General features: G+C 41.0%; 1 protein-coding gene across 1 annotated transcript in view; it reads left to right on the top strand.

Moving 5' to 3' along the window:
- LOC147150049 (uncharacterized) overlaps nt 1-20,419 on the top strand; it is a 47,287-nt gene that overhangs the window by 16,087 nt on the left and 10,781 nt on the right. Inside the window, exon 3 of the mRNA XM_086025543.1 lies at nt 10,115-10,212. Coding sequence (XP_085881669.1) covers nt 10,182-10,212 — 31 coding nt within the window. The 5' untranslated portion in view covers nt 10,115-10,181. The remainder of the gene's footprint in view (nt 1-10,114; nt 10,213-20,419) is intronic.

The following is a 20,419-nucleotide window of genomic DNA, read 5'->3' as shown; positions in this document are numbered from 1 at the left end:
AGATGTGCATATTGCTGACGTTAGACGATAGATGGGAAACTTTAAAAAAAAAAAAAAAGACAGACTGAGCATAGACGAAGGTGGATTTTCGTCCGGCTGTGTAATCATAGCGAACCAGGTCAAGTCCGAACGGACCTCACAGTCCATTATTGACGGACGCCCGTTTTGCTGAAAGGAGACGGAAACGCGACCCAGACTGCATTTACTATATACGTATGTACAGAAGATGGCTGAATGGACCAAAGAGAGAATCATGACTTATTCTGGCTGACCATCCATTACCACACCGTTTATCTAAGGAGTAATAAAGTACCAGTAGGTTTGAATACAGGCATAGTTTTACGGAGTTTTACATTTCTATTTTTACTTTTGGAAAGACTAGGGTTAGGAGGTTGTGAAACGGTATTTTTCAGGCCTGCACTCTGTTTCACAAGGTGGCAGTAATGCACTAAAAGTTCTTTGACAGAAGAAGATGAATTCGAAGAAAACAAACATTGATTTACTGTAATTTCTGCTTTATTTCTATATGCAAGGACTAGGAAGCATTTGAATACACCAGGATTGTACCTTTGGCAACAATACTCTGAAGTGACTCTGAATCAAAATTAAACCCTACTGTCCAACTCCTGTAAAAAACATTTTGTGCATGCGTGTGAACGGTTTTGTACAAGCGAAACACGTTTTTGAACGCACAAAACATGCTTTTGTACACGGTATTTCACATTACGTATACGCGAAACACATTTTTGTATGCAGTATTTGACATTAGACTGTTGTAATTGTGGCATAAATCTAATGCCATATAGCGCTTGGGACAGCAGTCACAACATACCTAACACTATTTTCAGTAAGGCCGTGATTGGCTGCTCTAGATAAGACTGGCGATCAATCAAACAAAAATCACCATCGCTGTTTCTTTATATTTTTAATGTCTTGGTCATTAGCAGCTCTGCAACACAAAAATAGCTACGATGATAAAAAAAGAATAACGACAATAACAACGTTTATTTTGAGAAAAATGTGTGTTAAATGGAGGGGTTGAGGGCACCAGCATCTTGGTGGGCAGGTACGACCCCCTATGGACTGCCCATGGTGACGGGTCTGTGTCCCTCCCTCATATGTGCGTGCACGCATACTGTTAACTGCTTCATAAACAAGGCTGCTCAAAGGGCTAAGTAGTATTTTAAAGTAATTCTGCCATTTATTGGCTTAAACAGAATGAGCAGTACACCAATAGATTGATTAAGTCATAAAAGTGCAAGCTTTTAAGTAGTTGGCCCCTCCCCCCAATCGGTGCTCTTAGCACAAACCAAACATTGATTGCGCTCACAAGCGCTTGGCATCACATCTGGCCTTTTTGCTTCCCATAAGAGCAATAACTCAGTTTACAGATGTAAAATGTATTTTACATGAGCTGCTGTGTAGTAATGCCGAGAATCCCTGAGGGTAGCAAGCAGGAACTTGCTCATACACTTGCAATGGTGCTAACTACAATGCCAGTGAATAGGGTCGGGCATCGTTTGAATTTGGGCAATTCCGGTTGCTCGATTCAATTCCGGTTCAGAACGATTCTCAATTCTGCGTTGCGGTCCGTATCACTTGGCTCAGGGTGGGACTCAGAGCTGAAGACCCCACCTCACTATTGTCATCGTGAGCATGCGTGCGCAAGCGGTAGGACAGTAAGACGTCTCGACGGAGAGGAAGGAATTTCAGAACACCGGTAGGTCGACGCAAAGACCGAACACTCTAACAATTCTACCCTACGTAAACGGAGGGGTATAATCATATTAGACGTGCAACCTCCTTTGCACAAGATTATTTTTTTACGTGTTGTACTGAGCAGCTTGGTCTTTTTTTATGAATTGCAGCCACACTTTTGACCTGTGTCGCACGTCCATAATTATCACAACCCGCGAGGACTATCCTGTCGTCTTCGATGCTTTGTGTATGTTGTTGGTGTGATGGGATCTGTTTGGATACACTATAATAGTTTGGCCCGGACACCCCTTTGCATTTGGTATGTTCCATTGACCCTAACATGTTGAATGGGCACGCGCTGCGAAACAGTTAGTTTTGCGAATGCCTACGTGAAATAAAGCCTACAGTATTGGACCTCGTCGTAGCAGAACTCTATTTTATATTCGCATAACACATCAGTCTGCACTAGCTACGAGCCGGCGCGGCGCACACACATTTCCTATTGGTTGTACTTCATGCATGTCTGTCGATTATCCCGCGCCGTGCGCACACTATTGGTACTTTGTTTGTTTTGGGCGGCTTCCTCCACGGGACGGATTAGGAACCGACATTTTAAAACATGAATGATTCTGGGAGAACCGAAGTGGTTGTCCCGGTTCCACTCGGTTCCCGGTTCCCGGTGCCTAACCCTACCTGTGAATGATTTGACCTTTTCAGCTTGATGGAATTGAATTCTTTGGAAATGGAATGTCACTTCCAACACAAACATTTTCAATGGTTGGGAATTTTCTCCACTTTTGGAAATACCAATCACAAAGCCTCCTGGACTTGCAGTTCTTGACAGCCCGCCCTTTTTGTTAAACGCACAAAATTAGCACACACATCAGTGACTCCGGTGTCGGGGTGCATATTCTTGAGCTGAGAGCAGCGCAGAGATCGAGAGTTTCCACCAATTAAGTTAACACTGCTGATCTGTGCAGGATAAACAGGAATCACAAACCAGATTAAAGGCACATTCCCTTCTCATATGCCCCGCCTGCGCTGTTAGGATCTCCCAGTTAGGCCGCCAGAGTAAGATGGATGATCGATGGCTTGGCCAAAAATCGTTTGTTTAATCGCATTTGTAGAGATTTTCTCTCCTTTGGAAACAGTGGACGGCCGGGTTGGGGGAAAAAGTGTGATGGGAGTCTGGTGAAACATTGGTTCAATATGGACATTATTCTGAAACCTGACACCACAGGAAATAGATATTGACCATGATGACCATTTACTCACTCTCCGGTGGTGTGTGGGGGGCCAAGCAAGATCTTCTATGAAGATGCTGAGATGAAGAAAGGGGGCGCAACTATATCTGAAGCTTTTACCAGTCAATCTGGTTATGTTCTGTTGTATTCACTCATATTCATTTAGAAAGACCCTGTTAAGTAAATTCAAAGATTTGTTTCTACATACATTATACCTGTTGGAAGATAATTTGCTGAAAACATGTGAAAAGACTTATTAAGAAATATAGCTATGGTACTGAGTTGTGGCGTTATTGCCTTAGACTGGGCATCTGCCTCCCTAACTCCACAATATAAAAGCTGAATTCTCACAAGTGGTAAAATGGCGCAATTGCTATGTGCAGTACTTGTTTTTTATCCGTGAGTGCATGCACATCGGCCGGAGAAACACAGAAGAGTTAGAAGGGGAGCAAAAAGTCGAAACAGCCAGCCAGCATGTGGACTAGGACTTTACGCTATCGTGGCAGCTTTAGAGCACTGATTCCCAAACAATGTGCCATGAGAGATCATCAGGTGTACTGCGGGAAATTGTCGAATGTCAATTATTTGGACAAAAAATGGTTTATTTTCTGTTAGAAAATGTTTTGTTGATTGATCTATGCCAACCACTTAGGGTTAGGGTTAGCTGTTGCTATAACAATCAAATGCTGTTTTACTAGATGACAGAAGTCACTATTCACCCAGTATACGAATACAAATTACACAATTCCATTTATTTCCACGCATATGGCACAGGTAAAGAAAACTCAAGCACTAACAAGCACTAAATTGTAGTTGAGTACTTAGACCTTTGTGACATTTGTGGCACCAACAAAAGCTGCAATGGCACCTCAGTCATGCCTATGATGTCGCTCCACTCTTCTCGTCTTTACATTATTCATGTCATGGAAAGCTACCAGTTAAGTAAAGCTTCTCAACTTTTGTCATTGTCTGCAGTTTCTGTTTTAACCTTACTTACTTCTTGAAATGTTACAATTTATTTCAAGGGCCAGATGCACCACTTGCTTCTGCATGTAAAAAAAAAAAAAAAAAAAGGTAGGGTTCACGCTCTTGCAAAATAGCCCACAAAACAGCTACATTTCTTGTGTAACTTTTATCAAGGTTTCTCCTGTCAACCTCCATGTTCAGTCCTCTGCATCGCTACTGTGAATTAGAGCAATTGATTTTCTTGTTTTGCTGTTTGCAATAACATGGAACTGTTTTCTCAGCCTCAGAATCAGAAACAATTCTGTCATCTTACCTTATCGTCCATAAACAACGAAGCGTGCTAGTTAACAATTGAAAGGACAATGTTTCTTTTGTCTATTGTCGGTGGAATATTTTTTTCTTCTTCTTCTTTCTTCTTTCTTCAGTTTTTGCAACTGGTTCAAAAATTGAATCGAAGTGGCACGACCCTGTCATCTGGTATATCATACTCTGTAAACAAGAAATGGCTTGCTAACCACAAACGTACAAAGGATTCATTTGTAAGGTTTCGGCATTTGCATCAGCATGGAACAGGTTCCGCCCCACGCCTCGATCAAAAATCATCTTACATAATCTTAAACCCGGTAGTAGCCCCTTTGCTCAGAAATAGCATCGGTGTAAAAAACAACGTATTTTGTCAAGACTATTTTTTTTTCTTTCTGCTGTTTGTATGTCAGACATGGTACGGTCCTAATGGCCTGTTATGGATACGTGAGGAAAGTACAGACCGCCTCAAATTGTTTTAAATTTGTGTCGGAGTAATATTAATAATTCTAAATTAGATTTTTATAGAACTTTTATCGCTTTATTTTGCTGAGCTTGAGTGTCACTATAAAGTAGTATTTTAACTTGTTTTAAGTGACTCGCCCTTAAAACAAAAATAATAAATGCATTTTCCAGTTGAAACCAACAAATCCTTGGTTTGATCAACTCGCACTGACACGTTGATGTCATTCTGCAGTTCATACTTTATGTATTATTCATAGAAAAAAAAGTATGTCGTTCTTGCTTCCACCCATTCCGTTTAGGGAATTCCATCCAGCATTGATCTGGATAACGGACATGCAGGATGTGAAGGACACGAAGAAGAAAGCAGGGAATTGTAGAGGATTTGTTTCAGTTAAGACTGTAAAACGTTTAGATTTGAAGACCTGATGGCGGCGATTTGCGAGTCAGAAAGAGCGTTCATGTGAGAGTATGATATCAACAGTGCTAATCAATAAATTGTGTGTGTGTGTGTGTGGTGGTGGAGGGGGGCATGTTTGTCCTGTTTGGGTTCTTCATTTGGCTCACGTCTCCTCCTGAAAGCCGAGAGCGTGTCTGTGTGTGGTCTGAGAGTCGCCATGGTAGACAAGAATGGCTCTCAATGGGGGTTTCCCAAGGTATTTTCAAGTAGAAATGACTTTCAGCCCATAGGTGACCAAATTGGATAGACATAAGGAACTATGTTGCTGGTGCCGATGAACGACTGGTTAATTGATCCCAAGTACTAATTTCCCCCAGCAGGGATCGCCGCTCCGCTACAAATAATAGAAAACAGCAAGAAATTGATGCCCCACCCTAATTTTTTTTTCATAATTGCGTATATTAATGGTTTAAACCATAACTATACGCCAAACTGTGATACAAAAATATTTCAGAATCACTTCAAACTCATCTTACTTTATTTTACCCTTAACTTCTTCACTGGTAAGCACTGGTGCTACCAACTTTTTTAGTTGGTCGCATCGTACTGGACGTGGTGTCACCCTTTTTTTGGGAGGTACAGCATACCATATTTGCAAATAAAATTGTATTGTATTGTATTGATAATAGAAATATTCAATCACAAGCATCTGCCTTTTATATAGCATAGCACCAGTGATTCAAGTGATCAGCCTGAAAAACACACAATACATCAGTTTCCTCCTTTTAAGCTAGCGATCGCTTGATAGTTGGAGACCCCACCAGCCATATACATATTATGTTTTACAACAGCAATACCTAACAGTATTTATGATTCAACATGGAACATTGGATGGCAAGTGTGCAGTCTCACGCCAAAATGCAGAGCGGGTCATGAGCGTTTCAGTGAATAGGAGCAAGCTGAATGGGAGGCTGTGAAGGTAATTGCTTCTATGAGTCCTGTTAATGCTAGCTAAAAATTTGCATACTTGTTTCTCGCTTAAGATCTAAATCTTTGATTTAGACATGTTAAACATTATGGTATCCAAGTTATGACCCAACTGGGAACGGGTAATGTTAACTAGCCTGTTAGGTTGTTGTTTACAGTAATGTATTAGCTTAGGTTTACCTTATGTACCTTCTGCAGCAGGGCACATGCATGCTGTGCCATAGAGATATTTAATATGCATGTGGTGATGTAAAATCTGTTTAAAGTCAAAATATTCTAAGTAAAACCATTGACACATCACATAATAAGTTTGCTTTGCCTCATTTCAGAAGCAAATGTATTATCTCAAACTAACTTAAAACTAGGAGCCTTTGCTAAACACATTATGATTGTGTAACTTGCTCAAGTTGCTCGTTCTTTCTAAAGTATAACTCTATAATTTGTTTTTAAACAATTACCCACTGGTGAAATTTAAGACACTGCAAAGCACTGCTTTAGCACCCCACCGTTTGCTGTGGCCAATTTTAACCCGTAAACGATAGCATCTTTTAAAATGTATGGTAAATGGAGTCTTACAGCAAAGCGTTTATAAGCAAACACCCAAGCTGCTCCATTGGAGTGTTTCTTAACACAGAGATATTTTAGACTGAGTTGGGTGAAAGATGAGGGTTGAGCTAGTGGGAGAGTAGGAGGAGTCATGGGGTGCGCTGTCTCTCACAGGAGACTGTGACGCCTAAACAAATTCGATAAACTAACCTTGTTAACCCCAAGTCGCACGGCGCTTACCTCCATGCTACCCCCTTCGCCCTCTGTATGAAGGCAGCTTATGCATAATAGACACATTGATGTTTGCACAAAGAAAGCCACAGCCGCACACACATGCACAGGCAGCATAAAGAATGAGCGGTTGTGAATGGATGGCAGTGTGCACTTAGCACAGGGGTGCAGCCGGTCTTCAGCCCGAGTAGCCACAGATGATGAATTGACAGCAGCTTGTAGCAGCAGCTGACAGGTTCTGGACAGCAGCAGAGAAGCATGGCGAGGGTACGACTGAAGAAAAGAAGACGGTCGCCAGGAGGGATGAAGAAAAGGAGAGAGAGGACTCCGTAGGGAAGGTGATGAAGCATGCGGCTCAAGTTTCCTGTCTCTGATGTAAGACCAGCCTCGATCGATGACTCCGCTGGGGCCCATCCAGCACGCTCCAACCTGCCGGTTCTCTGATACTCTCACCATCCCTTTGTCTTTCTCCTTATCTCCTTTTCTTCCCCTCTAACTGCTGTGATCCGTCATACTCTCCCTCTGCTCTGTCCATCCGTCTCACACTCCTCCTCGCCTATCATTGGTCACCGTCACAACGAATTGAGCCCCAGAAGATAGATGGATAGATAGAGTAAATAGGTAGGAGGGACGGACTGCAGATAGAAAGACGTGCTTAAGAAGGTTGGTCACAACATTCGGTAGGTAGATGGGTCAGATATGCAAACAGACCATTCGGGTATGTAGGACTGCCAGACGGGGAGATGTGTAGGAACCCCAGACAGGAAGGGAGGTAGAAACCACAGATAGGTACTGTAGGTAGGCAGGTAGGAACTACCGCCAGAAGAGCAGGTTGGGAGGAATCTCGGATAGGTACAGCATGTACTGTAGGTAGGTAAGTCGTGAGGCAGATTGCAGGCTAGATAGGTTGGTCTGATGAAAACATAGATTGATAAGTAGGTGAGGATGGAGTATAGACCAGAAGGTTGGTGCATGTTCCCGTGGTTACACAGGCAGGTACGACTGACAGGCAGGTTTATTGTTGGGTATGATCATCACACTGCGGAGAGAGGTAGGTCAGATAAATACAGGCAGACACTAGATTGGTCGCAAATCCACAATTTTTTTTCTCATCAATTTTGAATGACTTCTAACCTTAGCAAAGCGGTTAGCCACCAAATATGACGCTCTCAAGGCACTTACATTTGTTGACTCTGCATTGACTGCACATATTGCTGTGCAGAGCGGGCTTCCTTCCTGCCTGCCAATCATTTGTCGGCGTAAAATCATATTTCAAGTAGGTCTTCTGGTATTGTCTGTGAAATTTACCCTTCTTTTTCTTCTTGGGCATAGGGTCTTGTATTGAATTCCCACTGGGCCTTTTCCCCATTGCAAAGAAACTTTTGAAATACGTGTCTTTATTTTACTCATTTACTAGCTTGTGCATTTAATATTAGAGACAACTTGACATATGCTTTAAGTGGCAGTCATGGATGTATGTGATGGAGAGAATCCGGTCACTTTCCAAAATAAAATATTTTTCATCCTCGGATAGTAATTAAACCAGAATACTGTTTGTTTGTTTTTTTTCTTTCATCTGTGCGGTCCAAAGTGGCCCAGTACCCGATGGTTGGGGACCCCTGGGTTAGAGGAAAAAGCATGCAAACAGGAATGTAGCTCGATCTGACAGAAAGAGACAGAACGCCATAAAGGTAGATTGGTAAGACTCGAAGATGATGGGAAGACAGGTAAGTAGGTAGGTGGGACAGGTGTAAAGACAGACAGGTAGTCAAATGGACAGAGAGACAAGATGAGTGGGTAGGTATGTAAGAATGGACCTCCCATGGACAGGGAGGTAGCTTGATCCAATGAACAGATGGACAAAAAGACAAAGGGGCTAGTATGACTGACAGACAGGTAGGTAAGTAGGTATTTAGGATGTACAGACAGTTAGGAAGAAAGGTAGATTTTACCAATTGCATGAATAGAAAGACTTAACTACTGTAGACTTGGCAGACACGCAAGGAGATAGGTAGAACATGTGGACAGACAGGAAAACTGCTATGGAGGGATGCAAACGCAGACAGACGGGTAGGTACTTGCGGTAGTCAGGTTGGTAAGATTTACAGACAGACTGACTGACGGTTTGTGCCTACTGTTGGTTTTCAGCAGAAGAATCTTGGGGGTTAAAATAAAACAGACAACACTTGGACTGTGTATGACTGGCTGCCATTTGCATTGAGACAAATTGCTTTTTAATAGCCTTCGGGGATTGATGCTAATCTAAGGGGTCTGCTGCGCCGCTTTGCGATCAGTGTGGGCCTGGACACCCAATCTGGTGTCCAAGCCCACCAGCCTTCATTCAAATACCTTCTCCCTCGTAAGTACCACCCAAGCACAATACACTTAAAGGGGCTGCAAAATAAGTGGAAGGAATGTATACTCCAAACAGATTAAGAAATGATACGAATCAAGACCCCCTACAGATGAATACATTTTGATTTATAATGCAAAATACTTGAGGTAAATTTAAAAAACATGTACATGCTCTGTGGTTGATCACAATTTTGAATCAATCTCCATCAAACTTTCATGAACTACTGCCCTATGCAAGAATTGGAAGAAAAAGGTCCAAGAATTGATTTTGAAATATTTCGTCGGTTGGGTGTCGCCATTAATCCCATGCACTAAATGCCCTCAAAGGTGACATGCTAAAGGACGCCAGTCTCTGCTCATTAGGACCTGTCGTAGCCTGTTGGCAGACACCAGACCAGAGAAATATTTTTTTCCGAGGGGGGTCGAAAATTAGGGTTCGTCACCAGATCAACTCCAGTCTCTTCTGTCAACACAAGGATAAATGTTTCAAAACCAAACCAGCACAGCTCAGGCTCCAAAACATCTTTGGAACTTTCAATAACTACATAGTAATGTGACTATGTGTTAACAATGTTTACATTTATTTAGAAAAATTCTTTAGCTACTGCTTCTGTGCAATTTATCAAATATGATCTCAGTAAAACACTCCATGCTAATGAAATTTAACAATGCTAAAACGTGATACGATACCAGGAAGGAGAATGCCTGTAAAAAGAGTTAAAGTGCACTGTGGCCAGAAGCAAAACTTTTTGTTGGGTCTTCTGATTTTTTGGGGTTCATAGCATAGTCCATATATTGGGTCCATAGTCCTTAACTGGCCTCAAACCTGCAATCTCCTGAAAGCAATGCCGTAGCCCCTACTGACTGAGCCACTTTAACACTCCAAATCCACCGTGATGTACTTCTAATGTTTCCCCAGCAGCAGTGAAGATACGAGGATTGGCGGGCTGCTGCATGATGAGACGGCCTATCTCTTACCCTCGGTGTGCATGGAGGGCCTGATCCAAAGCATTGTGACAGGTAACATAACCATAACTGACACGACAGTGCTGATAGCCCCGTGAGGGAGCAGTCAGAGCCCATCTAGAAGAGAGACCCGCTCCTTTGAGTTTGTGGTCTAGTGTCATATCCTCATGCACGCACACACACACACACACGCGCACTCACAAACAGTGTGGTGAGTGTCTAGCCTGCAATGGCATAAATATTTCACCTAAAAAAAAAGATGTCAAAAAAGCTTGGATAAAACTCTGGGAAATAATTCATACCATCTGCTAGCAAACATATGCTAGGTTCCAGAGGACTGGCTGGTGTAGTATGTACTGTATCACAGGAAGACATAATGGAAGCACTGGAAGAAAGCATTATATTGTTTGGCGGGTATGTGCTGTTCAATGCTTTAAGTTAGCATGCCCAAATTATGGACCAGGGCCCATTTGCAGCCCACCCTCCATTTTTAGCGGCTCATTGCATGTACCACAATTAACTATTGATGCTGTTGTTTGCCTGTTTGGGTGTGATGCCCTTGACCGCTACTGGCATTTGTAATAATAATGGTAATCATAATAATAATAATTAGGAAATTCTCCTGGAAATTTTGAATGGGGCTGCCTGACAAAAAGACGAGTGTGTAGACTTTTCACCTTAGGCAACGAGCTGCTTGGCAGTTGCTTGACAGACTTGTGGCTCAAACATCGTCAGAGAGGCGGCTCCATCAATTCAAGAGTGAAAGCAGCACAGGGAGGAACGACAAGGCCGACGGCCATATTGGCATGGGGAGCTGCAGAGCAGCGGTGAAGCGGAGGCCATCCAGAAGCTTGAGTGGCGCATAATTGGCGGGAGAGGCTTACACAGCGCTCATTCAACAGCGAACTGGCTCAGGTGAACGCTGGACTCACCACCATTGAGGACTGTGTACAAGTAGGCCTTCTTTTCATTGGGGCCCCACCAACTTCATGGATCTTCACATGTGTAATAATAATTCCAAAATTGGCATCATCAGTGATGTCAACACCATTCAGAAATCGGCACAGGCTAGACGCTACTGGCTATTTGGCCTCACTCCTTTCAAAAAACAGAGCGCAATTGCTGACCTGCGAGATGTCAGCATACCTCAGTGCACCTCTTTTCTTTACCTCTTTACTACTCTTCTGAAAATGTCTCAACAAGGAGTAAAACAAGATGACCGTGAGAAGAGATAGGGTGTGCGCCACTTACACAACTTATTCAAAATAAAGCACAAGCCTCAAGTGGTGTTGTGAGAAGAAAACAAATCAGAATAGTGCAATGTACAGTACATAATAAATGTTTTATTGGAACAAACTAAATGGAAACAAATGTTCCATTATTTCCTTAGGGAAAATTATCTGCCACTTTAGGTTAGCTATCCCTCAAAATCTGTTCTTTCTCTGCACATTCAATGGACAATACATTAGGTACCGTTCTCTGCACTTTGTACTAATACCCTGATATTTATTCTCACATTATACCGCTTCTAAATCTCCCCATAACCTCACAATGGATGCCGGAAGTAAACAAATCCAGTCCTTTTCACAATAACACGTCCGCACACACACATTCACACAGACAAGAGAGGGTCGGAGTAGAAGCTCTGCCAGGCAGAAATATCCAGGTTGCTAATGCGTTCCAGTCAGGAGAGCGAGACCAGTGGAGCAGATAATCGCATCATGTGAGTGAGACCTGCACAGCCTCTCATGGTGATGTTGTTGATAAGACCACCACTGTACTTACTTATGCCCACTTACTATGTGGCATCATGTACAGTATGGACACAATATTTGTTCAGTCTGTGTCAATATTTTCATGCTCCCTCTGCTGGTATTTATATGCAAAGTGTGTGCAGTCACAGTGGTGTGAATGATCCCACATGTATACAGCATATGCTCGCTTGTTTGTCAGGTTGCAGCTTTATTGGTAAATGTGTTCCACTCCTCCATATTAAAAATGTTTTTTATTGAGCTGAGTAATCATTATACCAAGCTTGAGTGATGACCTAAGCATCACTTACCGAGAGATGGAGGTATATCTGGTGAAAATCAATGGCTTTCTGCAATGGCGGATCAGTGACTGCAGGTACTGTCCTTGATTTGTGGAGGTCAACATTATTTTCAGTGGGATATCTTTTGGGTTTATTTTATTTTGAAGTCAAATTCATTTCGAAATATGTTTGAGTTTATTCCTCCTTTTTTTTTGGGGGGGGGGGGGGGGGGGCAAAAGACAAAAGCTTTTTAAAACCTGACTTGAACATGGCTTGCTAGAAAATTAATTACTGGCAAGTGGATATCTGTTTCGTGTTTTTTTCAAAAGATATACATGCACATTTTAAGACTAAATGTTTTCCTGGTCAGTAAAAATAAAGTTTATATGAAATATAGACTCAAAATAGATTAATTAATTGTTATTTCCCATTCACCTGTGTGTAGCACAGAAGAAAATGGAGGAGGGAGACTAGGAGAAGAAAAAGAAAACAGACACCAGATACATAGATGGATAAATGTGTTGCGTACTGGTACTTTTATTCTGGTCTGTGAGTATTTATTCCCCATTTACGTGCACTGAGGGAGGTAAGGTGCTGACATTTTTTTGCCAATTTGTTCATGTAAGATAGCTGAGTTAGCTAAATAGCGGCTAACGGACGTACAGTATAATGACCAGGTGAATGTCTTCTTTATACAATTTGGAGGAAGTCACTTGTTGACCTAAAACTACCAGATGGCGTTGCCTGATTGTAGCATACTGCATATTGCATGATAATTATAGCAAAGTGCCCAATAGATAATGATTAGCAAGAATACCTGAAAAAAAGTTTTCTAATTGAGAAGAGATTTTAGTGCAACATGCATGATACTTTTAACCTAATAATTAAATACTAATAATGTGCTTTGGTCATGGGTTCCCTCTGAAACGGATCAGCAGTAATTTAATCATTCAAATTTATTCCATGTACATATTGCTGGTTACATAATAATCTGTAGCGGCAAGCGTGTGATATATAGTTAAATATATTGGATTTTGGCATACGCATATTTAAATGAGTATTTGAATACATTCAAGACATTGTGAAGCGGTCAGGATGATAAATGAATTGACAATTTACAAGTATGGAGGAGAGACAAGGGGCTACAAATCAAAACATGCGAGCCAGTAAAATGGAATGGGTGATAGAATGAATGTCACTGGGCATTTTGTTGATTAAAGCCATCCTGGACACAGGCGAGGGAGATGGAGAGACAAAGAGAAGCATGAAGGGGGAAGAGGAGAGAATGTATGGTTAAAAAAAAAAACACCTGACAGTGAAATATTGTTGGACAGGATAAGCTGAGAGAGGCGAGGAGAGCGCAATAGGGAAACCTCAGAGGATCAAATCTTGTTAACACTGTGGCATGACCTTGGCCTGCAGCCGACACCAGAGATCATCTCGGGGTCACAGGCACTGAGCCACTCTGTTTAATTGACATTAGCCGTCACTTCGTAGAGGGGTCATGCCGCTCGTGATGTGGACGTTCACCTTCTTGAGTTATATTTTTGAAAAATTGCTACCGGAGAACAAAAGGCTCGCAAACAAACCATGCGCATTGATTCGGTTAGTGGGCTTTCAGCTTTATTTTAGGTAAGGGAACCATTTTTGGACACTTAAGATGGTGTTCAAAATGGATTCTGCATGCCTCACTATGAGACAGTACAATCACTTGATGTCTCCCAGCTAATCAATGCAGGAAAATAATGTCCACCTATCCATTTTCTCTTGCACTAATTCTCATTAGGGTCATGGGTGAGCTGCAGCCTATCCCAGATGATTGGACCAGAGTTGGAGTACACCCTGGACTGGTCACCAGCCAATCGCAGGGCACATAAATATAAAAAGCTATCACACACATTCACACTCTTTGACAATTTAGAGTCTTAATATGCAGTTATTTGGAATGTGGAAGGAAGCCAGAGTATGTATGACCTCATCACATATGAACAAATACATACTAAACTACATATGGCTGTATGTCTGCACTTAATTTATTTGAAAAACTGCTTACGTGTCTCAGGAGGTGCTACTGTTTTATCATGCAACACAATTCAAATGGGTCCAGCAGTAACTATTTCGTTTTCAAGAATAACAGTGTCTTTGAAATTAGGTATGGCATGAAAAGGCCCTTTTTTTTTTTTTTTATCCTGATGGGAAAAGTGAGACATTTATTTGAAGGATCCATATCTATTGGTGGATAATGCGCCTAACGTCTTTTCAGTGGACTGCCCCTGTTTGAGGAAATGTGGTGAACTGTTCCACGGTCACCAATAGTCACCATCATAAAACCTTTTTTAATTTTTCAATTAAGTTCATCTTAACTGATGGAGACCACACAAGCTTCTCAGTTTAGGAGGGTCCCGACAGGCAGTTCCAAGGTTACAATTGGCGTGCAATGAACTACTTGGTTTGTGCAGCGTTTTAAGAATAGATCATGGCTGGCTCAGAAACTGCTGTTCTGTTTTACAGTGGATCGTTCAATATGGCTGAGAAGTGTTTTTCATACTAATATTTACTGTATTTCTGACTTTATACATACAATTTCAGTTTGTTGTTGCCAGAATAATGGAAGTCTGTCGTAAGCCGAGGAGGCCCCGTTGATGTCCTCATGATCACCTGAATCTCTGAAAAAATGATAAGGACATTGCGATACATGACTTACCATTTATTCCGATACTGAAAGTAATAATGTCCAAAACGTTGGTAGAGGATTTTATTGACTGTAACGTACAGTATGTCGTCACTTGTTGTCATCATCAGAAGAAATGACATCACAGCAAGTGTGCCTGATCTCGGAAGTTTACTCAGATGCCACAAGTGTTATTTATGACTTTGTCATGTGGTTGCGCGGGCTAATGTTTCACGGTATGACTAAGACTGGGCATGTGTCAGTGCAACAAAGTGGACTGTCTGGTGAAGGTCTTTTGTTATTGACTGAGTGTGAGTCAGGACACTGTTTGTCTCTCTGATCAGAGTCTGCGGCTAAAATTCCTGGAAGCTCAACATCTTTGAAGATTGCGCATTTATAGGAACTGACTTATCTAAGGGCAAGCAGGAGAGATAGGCAATGCGTATAAATTACATTGGGTTTTAGAGTTAAAACCAATTTCAACATTGCAGTCCAGTCACTTAAAATGATGTCAGTCCGTTGCTAGTGTTGGGCAACTTTGTAAAGATGATAGAGGTAAGAACACAGTTTGTGTGGAAAGGATTCTTGATTCATCTTGTCTTGAAACCACTGAGGCAAAATAAGTGCACTGCTTGTTTGGGGCTGTAGACTGACTCTCAACTAGTGTGCTGTTGAGAATGTAATTTATTTTAACGATTTATTTCTCTCATCACTATTTTTCTTTTTCTTTTTTTTTTTTTACTGTCTTGTTCATACATATTTGCTCTTATCTTATTGCATCTTGTTTACCTGTCCCTACAATTTGCACCACAATGCCACATGTACGAATGCACACTGCAGCTACAAATGAATTGCCCCTAGTGGGAAGAAAAAGCTGTCTGAATCTGAATCTGAGCCTAAAGAAATACATGATGTAGAGCTACGTCCACGCCGAATATTAGGCACAACTCCTCTGGGTGACACTGGCATGGGAAGAGGAGTTCAGTTCATTCAGAGAGAGAGTTCCATCCTATTAGTGTTAATGTTACTTGACTTTGTCAAACCAACAAAGTTGATCAAATATTTGGTTATTAAGAACTACACAAAGGGTCCATTCATCATTGTCATCTCAGTCGGCATTTTTGTTTTAATTTACAGAACTATTATGTCTCAAAACAAGATGAATAACAAACGTGAAGCACCACATTATTGGTGGAGATGTCACTCAGTACATTAATTGTTACTGTAGTATAGGTGTTAGAAGTATATCACATCATTCTGTGAGGTGATGTTAATTTTTTTTCACTCAGTTACATGAGGACGTCAAGGAATAAAGATTAAACAGAAAGCCAGAATGTGTCATTTAAGCTCTTGTATTGGATTTCGTGAGATTGTGTCGGTGTCCCTAATAATGTGGCCAATGTGTGCGCAGGCCCACATGGACCCGAAAGTGATTTATTGCATTTGGAGGACAAGAAACATTTGTAAGTGGACATGCTATTGGCTTTGCAGTAAACCCCTCTTCATTTGTTCTCTATCCCACCGTGCAGTAAGCAGATCTCACCGCTCGCTGAATAAACATGCTGAGCTTGCCTGACAATCGTCGCTGGTATATGCCTGACCCTTGGCCTCGCAGGCGCTCCTCGGTGTGGAGCCATCTCCGCTGCCTAATCTCTTATGCCTTCCAAGCTCCACTCTAATTCATTACTTCCTCCCCACGCTTAGCCTGCCAGGTCATGACCACGCTGGACCCTGTTATGAGCCCAGCCCGGGTTTGATCTAAGGATCACCGGTTGCTGTTGAGAACGAGGCATGAAGGCAATTAGGGACTTCTTTTCAAAAAAAAAAAGAAAAAAATGCAATGGAACATAATTTGTCCTATGATGCACACTGATTTCCAATTTGGTTTTATTTCAAAACACTTTTTCCCATAGGAAATAATGAAACTTTAATTCATTTACTACAGTAATAGCAAATGAAATGAATCAAACGCAAATTGTTTGATGTATGTTATTTTAAAAGGGACAACAACCTTTCAATCGCTTGTATAGAAATAGTTGGGTCTTTTGAGTGCCGGCCCACCTATCAAGTGTGAGATTAAAGAACCACGTAATTATTTTATCTACCTTTTCTGAAATTGGGCACGTTTGCAAGCTCCTCTGCACTTCCAGCACACTGTTATGTAAGAGGTTAAATTAGCCAGTGGTGGCTTGTCTTATGTGTTACCCATTTGCAGGCTGGACGTGGAGGGATCATACCCTACTCTGGAGGGAATCTGAGTCTCCAGAAGACTCCAATAACAAAAAGTAAAAAATAAAGAACATTTGTTGCTCATCACTATTCTTTAATAGTCTCTAGAGTGGTTGTAAAAGGGTAGCAACAAATTTGCTGAGTTAGCAACGCGTCAACTTATGCCCCAACTCTGCCACCAGTCATTATGGTAGTGAAAGTCATATTCTACTTCTGCATGACACAGAAACGCCCCTCTAAACCGAGTGATTAAAAATAATAAAAGTTAACCTTTATTATTCCCACAATGGGAAAATTGGTATCGTTTCAGCAGCAATAATGGATATAGGAAACACCTTGCATGCAAGGAGGACAACAGGATTATGCTCAATCACAATAACAGAGAAGACAGAGATTTCACAGTTATTGGATGACGAGGCCATAAATTTGAACCAGAGTATGACAAATGGCTATTAAGTGTGTTGTAATTCCTCATACTTTGTGCGTTTTTGACTGAAGAATGTCTGATGCCTTTTATTAAGACACATAAGAACTATTTTAATGTCTCCTTTCAATACACAACTCGTCAATTAATTTACAAGACATCTGTCTGGATTTTTTGTTTTTGCTTGTTTTTGTTTTGCTTTTTATTTTCAAGTATCACTAAGTGGCTTTTTGTAGGTACTGGTTTAATACAGTAGAGTGGTGTAGTGTATGCTAAGTGTATTTAATCTGCTTGTTTCATTTAGTATATGTATGTAATGAATATTTTAAATTCATTATAATTCTTTTATTGTATTCTTTGGAGCTTCAGCTGTACAAATATAAGATGGCTTCAGAATCATCTTTGTTGGCCAAGTATTTAAAAACGACAAGGAATTTTCTTTGTTAGTTTGAGTCACACTAGTATTACTACAACAAGCATCTATAACCAAAAGAACACTTAAAACGTAAGATATCATAATTGACTCATCACTGAGGTTGGCGAAGAGTCATGTCGATGGTGGTGATAAAAGCGAAGGTAACAATAGCTTTACTCAAGATATGTGTGAGTTATGATGTCATAGACAGGACCACAGTCTATTAGGGAGAAGCTGGCAGTGCTGAGGAGAGGTCTGAGTGGAGTGAACTTGAATAAAGATGACAAAGTGCAACTGTTTGGTTGAGACCGGAACGGGCGTTTTGCATAGTTAAAAGCTACTATAAAAGGTGACACTCGGTTTTCTTTTATACCCATGTGCAACATATGCATTTGAGATGTTAAATCTTTTGGTTGTGCTTTGTGATGTCATCTGCAGGGAGATTAGGAGTAATGTTAGCAGATTTACAGCCCGGTCAGCCTGTTGTGTCTCAAAATCTTCAAATGATTTGCAAATATAGCCTTCCCGATACATAATCATGGTGATATGTTGGATTGCAGCCATTTATAGTGGATACATTTTTTTAACTATATCAAGCACAGACATGACATAATAAGAAATGAGATCAGTTCTTAATTAATTTGGAGATTAATAATGTGTTTGATGGTCATTATGCCTGCATTGTATTACGTGTGATCATAAAAGTATGATGTAAATTTTACAATAAATTTTAAACATTGTCAAAGTGCCCCCAGTCACCCAAAATTGGAAGAAAAGAAATAAAGAGACGATAAACCTCCCATTTATATGTGGTTAAAATAAAAAATAAATTAAAAATTTAAAGTTTGGTTACCTAACAGCTGTCAAAATTGGCAACAGCCAAGACAAGACCGTCTAAAGTAAGACATTTACGTTATTACGTTAATAGACCTCAACAAGACAACAAAACAAAAACGGGTTGTAAAATTTACATTTCAGGTCATTTCAGCACAAATTTTCTTTTTACTTCCTATTTTCCTTTTTCACCCCTAATAACAAGAAGTATCCTAATTTCTTTTTCCAGAACATAGCAACCATGATGATTCCATCCATCCCCCTAGTTTCTATTGCGCTACTCTTCATTAAATCGGAAGTCAACTCAAACTTTATTTTCCAAGAATATGTTCTCTGCAGGCCCACTAGTTGAAACATGGCATACTGACTAATATTGCATTTGTGGAATATGAGTTAAGCAGCTAATTCCAGCCGTTTTCAGCCATCTCAGGAGGACGGTCATTTTGTCACTTCTATTGACTGAAAATGACGTCACAGTTGCTCAGGGCTCAGATAACGACCAATCAACTGTTTTCTGAAGCTGAGCCATGATTGGTCGTTACCTGAGCCCTGAGCAACTGTGATGTCACTTTCAATCGACAGAAATGACAAAATGGCCGCCCCCTCAGATGGCTAAAAGCGGGTGGATAAACGCTTATTCCACAAACACAATATTAGTCAGAATGCCGTGTTTCAGCTACTGGGCCTCCACAGAACATATTCTTGAAAAAAAAAATGTTTGGGTTGACTGCCGCTTTAAGGTCGTGGATGAGGTGGAATACATTCCATCTGATGTTGGGTGAAAGGGGCGTACACCATGGACTAGTTTCCAGCCAAAAGCACGGCAGATACACTATTGACAAACAACCCTTCACACTCACATTCACACTTCAATGAACCAAACATGAATATTGTTGGTTTGGTTTGGTTAATCATGATTATTCATTTGTTTGTATTGTTTTTGATCCAATAGGACACGATCAATGCATGTTATAGGCCGAAACTGCACAAATAAACTGTTATTTAAACTGAAAGCCTGTTGAATGCCAAAGTGTCATTGAATTCTTAGGAATATAATACAACAAAACTTTTCACAACCTTTTAAAGTCAAACTTGAGTTGGATGATTTGACATTTTTCAGGTTAAATAAAAGTCAAGCTTGCCAAAGTCAAGCAGGTCAGCAGTAAAGTTGCTGGCAATGCAAAGAGCTCCGGTTAATGACAGCACGCCCCATAATTTCATCTCAAGTTTCATAGTTTTAATAAAGTTGCAGGCATTTACTGCACAGTGGCAGGGCCACCTTGGACGAGTCCCTTTTGGGCAAAATGCATCCTCTGTCACATTCGGTGGCTGTGGCCGTTGCTTACACATCATTTATGTTATGTGGTATTTCACTCAGAGGCTGCCAGTGGCCTGAGCGGCGCCTTCCATAACTCTTGGAGTCGTGAAAGATTTTTAATTAAAATGAAGACAGCTGGCTGAACTGTGGAGACGTCACAAATAGTTTTGCCCGTCAAGGTCTCGGGGCATCAGATTGCAGGCAATTCCGGCTTGTTTGAAGAACTTGTTAATCACGTCCACTTCTTAATTTAATTATCAACAGCCGCAGATTGATGCAGCCACAGATAGCGAGAAACAGAGCATTCAATCGCTCTCCATCGGCTTATGGCGTGTCAT

This window comes from Filicampus tigris, chromosome 3 (genome assembly GCF_054856515.1).
Source record: "Filicampus tigris isolate MCC_2025a chromosome 3, RoL_Ftig_1.0, whole genome shotgun sequence".
NCBI lineage: Eukaryota > Metazoa > Chordata > Actinopteri > Syngnathiformes > Syngnathidae > Filicampus > Filicampus tigris.
This window is presented reverse-complemented; position numbering and strand designations above follow the sequence as displayed.